This window comes from Mus caroli, chromosome 19 (assembly GCF_900094665.2).
Source record: "Mus caroli chromosome 19, CAROLI_EIJ_v1.1, whole genome shotgun sequence".
Taxonomy (NCBI): Eukaryota; Metazoa; Chordata; class Mammalia; order Rodentia; family Muridae; genus Mus; species Mus caroli.
In genome coordinates, this window is record NC_034588.1 from 29489085 (window position 1) to 29496211 (window position 7127).

General features: G+C 40.8%; 1 protein-coding gene across 1 annotated transcript in view; it reads left to right on the forward strand.

Moving 5' to 3' along the window:
• The window catches only part of Minpp1 (multiple inositol-polyphosphate phosphatase 1), a 31887-nt gene that overhangs the window by 14458 nt on the left and 10302 nt on the right, over window positions 1-7127 (forward strand). Inside the window, exon 4 of the mRNA XM_021152344.2 lies at window positions 1149-1282. Coding sequence (XP_021008003.1) covers window positions 1149-1282 — 134 coding nt within the window. The remainder of the gene's footprint in view (window positions 1-1148; window positions 1283-7127) is intronic.

Sequence of the window (7127 nt, forward strand, 5' to 3'; positions counted from 1 at the left end):
TTTTCCCTACTTTCTCCTCTATAAGTTTCAGTGTCTCTGGTTTTATGTGGAGTTCCTTAATCCACTTAGATTTGACCTTAGTACAAGGAGATAGAAATGGATCAATTCACATTCTTCTACATGATAACCGCCAGTTGTGCCAGCACCATTTGTTGAAAATGCTGTCTTTTTTCCACTGGATGGTTTTTATAGTGGGTGTTTTATGTCCGGTGTTTGCTCACAACTGAAGATTCTGATGTCAGATAAGCACATGGAATAAAAGATGCTAACAATATGCTTGCCTATGGTGATGGGACAGTTAAGACAGAAGTCTCCGGAAGGCGGTTTGTTGGCAGTCAGGCAGGTCTTTATAGAGACTGCAGACCAGCTGCTCCCCGTCACAAATGTTCCCAGAGTACCGTATTCTGTGGCCAACTTTTGTGTTTAAGATGTTCACATAAAAGTCATTCGCATTATCCAGATCTGCCATCTGGTAAACCTGTCCTCAGCCTTTTAAACATCAACTTCTCTTTAGATCTTTGACTCTAGTTATTTGCTTACTCAGATTTTCTTAAGTCAGTTATGTAACTTATACCTGGTTGTTGAATCTGCATCTTCAAGCCTAGTACATGACATACGTGTGCATAAGTGATTTGTAATGGTCACTTGCCGCTGTTTTTATTCCTAATGCTATTGTGTTGTTATCTCTGAGTAGCTTAACATATTTTTACCTAGTTCCCTTTATTTTGAAATCTGTGCATTGTATCTTCTCTCCCCCTTTTGCTGACTTTGAGGTGTTTTGTTTGGGATCCAGCACACTGGTCTAACTCTGTTCCTAAACTCTGACTAGCACCAAGATTTTCTAGGAGCTCTTGTCTTAAAATTCTTACAAATCCACATTGAATATAAGTTAGAAGAAATGGGACAGAGCCCATGGCCTTCGTTTCCCACTAGCCCTGGTGCAAAGTTTTGGTGCCACAGGTGTTGGTGGATGCTGGATCGTGGAGGCCGGTCCTCAGATGCCCGGGGCGGCAGTCGTAGGCCGTGAATGCTAAGCTCTGCTGCCTGCTCTCTAATGGAATTAGTGCAACTTTTGTGGGAATTACTAACAGGACTTTGTTACATTTCTGGAACTGTATTAGAATCACTTCTGAAATGTTTCTGTTTAGGTTCTGGAATACTTAAATGATCTGAAACAGTACTGGAAACGAAGCTATGGCTACACCATTAACAGCCGGTCCAGCTGCAACCTATTTCAGGACATTTTTCTACACCTGGACAAAGCAGTGGAGCAGAAGCAAAGGTAAAAGCGTCTTTAAAAACAGGGAGTACAAGCGGGGCATGGTGGCGCACACCTTTAATCCCAGCACTTGGGAGGCAGAGGCAGGCGGATTTCTGAGTTCGAGGCCAGCCTGGTCTACAGAGTGAGTTCCAGGACAGCCAGGGCTACACAGAGAAATCCTGTCTCGAAAAACAAAACAAAAAAACTGTGGGGTGCATCTGGAGCTTACGATTTGTAAGCTTCTGGAAAATACCATACAATGCATAATTTTTTTAAAACTATATTTTTATAAAACCTTGATATGGTAATTGATATTACCCAATCAATATATTAGTTTTGTTGCAGTCACACTTGGTATTGTCTCCTGATGCTGGTGTTTTCCCTCACATTCCCTTTGTAACAATCTCGCTGCGGCTGCGTGTGCACTGTAGTGCGGGGGGGGGGGGGGGGGCGGGGGAGGTTGCAGCGAGTGTGCACTGGCCTTTATCCGCTTCCTGTCGCAGTGGCACGTGACTTCTTTCTAGTTTCTGTTGTAAAATGGCTTCTGCTATGAATATGCAAAAGCCTTTTATTTTAAAAGGGAATCTGTCCTTTGAGAAGAATCTTCTGCTAGCATTCCTACTTTTGAACTCACTTTTACAGTATGGCAGGAGGGTACAGTCACTGGTAGAGTGCATGCCAGGTATGAGGTCTCCAGCACCAAAAGCAAGCAAACAGAAGTTAAAGCTTCGTGTTAGAAATGTTTGGTGGGACCTCAACCCTGTTTCATTTGACAGACGTTGACCAAAATGGGGCAACAAAAGCTGGGGATGGTATGTTTCAGTGTGGTTTGTACTGAGTTTTGTTCATACAGCACTAATTTGTAAAATGTTCTTGGGTTTAACAGGGGTTAGAGGAGAAAAAAAAACAAACCTAATAAAACAAAATCACCAATTAGATTAATTTGGTTTCTGCTACCAGAAACAGTTTTTAACTTATATATGTTTATTTATTTATTGTGTGGATGCCAAGGGACAGCTTGCAGGACTTGAGTTTTCTCTTCTACCATATGGGTTCCAGCTATGAAACTTGGGGCTTGGCAGCCAGTCCTATTATCAGCTAAGCCAGTCTCCTGGTCCAGCCAGAAGCTTCTGGGGGTGGAGATTTCAAATAAAGATAATACTTAGGATAGGAGTTAACTTCTTCCTGTTTGATTTTTCTGCATGGCTTCCAGCTCTTACACTTTACGAGATGACAGACCTTTTCCATTTGACCATTGTTCATTTGCTCAGTGCTGAGTCTAAGGGGTGATGCATTTATAATTGTGCCAGGAGGCTCTTAAACAACCTTATCTGTAATGTTTTAAAATAAATGAGAATTTCTGTATACTGAAAAATCAGGATAGTATGAGGAAATTCCAAATAACCCCAGTCCCAGAATTGAAAGACCCAGCTATTGGTTGAATAGAATTCTTCCCCCCCCCCCTTTTTTCTTTCTTTTTTATTATGTAGCTCTGGCTATACTGGAACTACGTAGAGCAGGCTGGCCTTGAACTCACAGTTCCTGCCTCCCAAGTGGCTGGGATTAAAGGCGTACACCGTAACACTTGGCTATGGATGAGTGGAAATCTTATCAAATCTCACAAGTTTTCTTGTAGGAATTGAGAAGTTAGTTCTAAACTTACACAGAAATATAAAGGATCTATAGGAATGAAAATAATTTTGAAAAAGAACAGAAAATCCAGATTTGTCATACTTCTGTGAGAACTTACAGGAAGCCTTGTGTGATGGTGTGCCCCAGGAATCCTAGCACTTTGGAGGCTAGGACAGAATTAGGAGTTTGAGGGACGTCCTGGGTTACATAACACAACCCTGCCTCAAAAACAAGCAGACAGCCGTAGACATAATAGAGTCCTAGTCAGATAGATAGAGGGTACAGTAACATTGTGAAATAAACCCATATGTAGTAGGCCCTCCATATCCATGGGTTTCCCACTTTGGTATTTATTTAACTACAAATCTAAATTCACATGGGTCCTGAATATATAGACTCTTTTACTTGTCAATATTCTCTGAATAATGCGAAACATTTCTATCGCTATTAGAAATAATCTGGGGATCATGGAAAGTGCATGGCAGGATAAATGTAAGTCCTATGTAAGTACAACATTCATTTTATATGTGAGTTTCCATGGGGAGTCGCAGACCAATTCCCCAGGGATACTGAAGAACAACTATGTATGTTAAATTGGTTTTCAACAAAAGATGCCAAGGCAATATGATGAAGAGGATGCCGTTGGTAACAGATGATGCTAGGACACATGGGTATCCATGCTAAAATGAGATACTTAGACCTCTCATACTACAAATAAGAAGGAAGTACAGATCTTACTGTACAACCTAAAACCGTAAATCTTCTGAAAGAGAAAATAATAGAAATGACCTAATTATAAGAGATTAAATTCAGTCATAACCTTGGATTAAGTGAGGCTTTCTTAAATGTAATACCCAAAACATAATCCGTTAATAAAAACTCATTAAATAGATTTTTTAAATTTTAAACTATTCTTCTCAAAGGATGCTATTTGGGAAATAGAAAATATTTGCAAAACTTATATACATATAGTAATTTGAATCCAGAATGTACAGAGAATTCTATCTTACTTAATAAGAAAATGCACACACACACACCCCTTAAGGTATAAAAGAGGGCGTACAGGTATAGTGATAGAATATGTACTTAAAAAGTATATAAGTTCATTCATTGGTTGAATAGGTATTCAATGTCTCCTTCCTCTCCCTCCTCCCAAAAAAGTACAAAAGATTTGCATAGATATCATTAAAGAAGATAACATGGATGGCATATGAGAAAATGTTCACCATAATCTTCTATCATCTATCACCGTGGATATCAGTGTCTCAGTGAAATGCCACTTGCACTCCTAAGCTGGGGAAAATGAAAGGATCACCCTCACTCATGGCTGACTGGAATGTAAAATTGGAGAGCCTCCTTGGAGGACGTTGGCCGTTCCTAACATTAAACATCTGCGTGACAAAGCAGATCCATCCAGTGTGGCCACTCGGCAGTGATGGAGATCTTCTGATGGATTCTTATGCCTTGGGTAGTTCAGATTTTGTAATCGTTTTTTAAGTTGTGTAATTCTTCCTTTTAACATTAGATGGCAGTATTGGAACCATTGTGCCACGACGCCCATGTACAGGGATGCAATAAATGTGTACTGTTTTGTCAGTTTGCACATTAAAGCAGGGCAACTTGGTCTCTTAAAGTTCTGAGGAATTTACTCAGATTTTAGGTTGTTTTATAAAGTCAGGGCTGAGGGGTGTAACTCAGGGGCTGTGATCTTTTTAGTGCTGAATATTTAAAGATGATAGACTAGTTCCCTAAGTTCAGATTCATATGTCTAACTGTTTTTTGGATGGACAAGTTTTCATTGTTATCTTGTGTGGGTTTATGACATTTTCAATATACTGCTCTGTCTTGAGTAACTAACGCAGTGCCTTGGATAGTTGGTGCTGTACGTGTGTATGACGGAGTATGTGGTATAGACCTGGGTTATCTCCAGCGCTGCTGCTTCTCCTGTACTGTTTACCTTCGTGCCTCCCACACAGCTCAGTGCAGGGCCACTGGCATTCTGAACTCCGTCCTCCTCACTTTCTGTATCTAGTCATTGCCTTGTGGGTTCTGTGTGTGTGTGTACATGCATGTGCCTCACAGCATGTGTGCAGAATTCAGAGGATAGCTTGAGGGAGTCAGTTCTCTCCTACTATGGAGAATCAAGGGGTCAAACTTAGGTTGTGAGACTCGGAGGCATTTGAACCATCTCTTCAGTTATATTAAATTTCCAGTTTACGTTTTCTTTATCCTTATTGCTACCACCTCAATTTAGGGTAATACCTATTTTCTAAAAAATATAATTAGTTTGCATGTATATGTGTGTAATAGCTATATGAGTGTGTGTGTGTGTGTGTCCATGCTCAGATGTATGCACATGTGTCTGTGTGTGTGCGGGTCAGACACCAGTGTTAACCCTCTTCCTCTGCTATTCTCCATCCTGCTTTCTGAGACAGGATTTGTCTGAAGCCAGTTCACAGGTTGAATTACATGGGTTGGCCAGGGAGCTCCAGGGACCCTCTTTTATCCCTGCCCCAACTCTGGAGTTACAGACACCTGCCACCATGCACAGCTTCTTATGTGGGTGCTGGTGATCTAAGCAGCACTCACTGACTGATGCATCTCCTCAGCTCCCACCTAGGTCTTAGAAACTGCCTTCAAGGCTTCCCCTGAGTTTGGTCTTATTAACTCCACATCGATATAGTCTTCTTCCGAAGGGACAGTGCTGATCATGTGACTGGATTGCTGGTGTTTGCTTAGTCTCCTTACTGTATTAATCCTTTCTTAATTTTATTATATTTGCATAATAATTTCCTTGTTGGCACATGTTTTTAAACTAACTTTGTGCATGTTAATAATTCCAATGACATCATAGTGATCTTTGCCATACTTTACTTACTTTGCTCTGGTTCTGTAGTTGTTATTTTAGAAGTTCCGTAGCTGGGGGGCTGGAGACATGGCTCAGCAGTTAAGAGCATTGACTGCTCCTCCAGAGGTCCTGAGTTCAAATCCCAGCAACCACATGGTGGCTCAAAACCATCTGTAATGGGGTCTGATGGGATCCAATGCTCTCTTCTGGTGGGTCTGAAGTCAGCCACAGTATATTACTCATATAAATAAAATAAAATAAACAAACAAGGAAGGAAGGAAGGAAAGAAGATCCATAACCTTTAAATGCCTTGCTCAGCAGAACTGGCTGGCTTATTAAGAAGCATATCCTCTGTCATATAATGATTCTAGCAAAATCTGAATAAATGTCTGAGAACCTCTAGGAATGCTGCTACCAGTTAAGGCAGTGCTCTCACCCTTCCTAACGCTGTGACCCTTTTTATTTTTTTTTATAGTGTATCAAAGATTTTTTTATTGTTTCATTTATTTACATGCCAAATGTTGTCCCCCTTCTCAGTCCCCACCTTCAAGAGTTCTTCACCTCATCGCTTTCTCACCCTTGTCTCTGAGCGGGGACCCCATCCCCCTAACCACCCCCCTCATGCGCCCACCCACTGAACCCTTAATACTGTTCCCCATGTTGTGGTGACTCCCAACCCTAAAACTATTTTCTTGATACTTTATAGCTGTAATTTTGCTACTGTTTTAAATTGTAGTGTAAATATCTGTGTTTTCTGATGCTCTTAGGTGACCCCTGTGAAAGGGTCATTGGACCCTCAGGTTGGGAACCACTGAGTGACTAGACTCAGCTCATTTCAGTTCAGCAGGTTCTTGTGGCACAGCAGTGACCTGGGCAGAATGGTAGATGTTGGCGATGCTGTCAAAAGTGACCAAGAAGAAAGTTCTGATTGTTCACACCCTAGTCAAGATGATACTTACAGTGATTGAGACCAAAGTCTAGGGATGATTAGAATCCTGTGATTAATTAGAAAAGTGAATAATTCAAGGTCAGGGTAACTAGAAAAGGCTAACTGGCCTTCAGTGAAGTGAGTGTAGTATGGTAGGATCTCTCTTGATTTTAGAACCATATTCTCAACCAACTTAAAACACAGGGGGGAGGTTGAGTACCAAAAGGCATTGTGTGCAGATATACCTGAGTTTGTACATACTTGCCTCTTACCAGTGTCTCACAACAAGTGCATACCCAATCAGTGACTCCTTGGTTTCATGGTTTGACTTGGATAATAATAGCAAAATAAATCGTGGGCACCTTTTCTAGACCAGAGAAAAACAAGCGCACTTAATGTGTGTTCTAGATATTAATTTAAAATGCTCAGTTTTTTTTTTTTTTTTTTTTTTTTTTTTT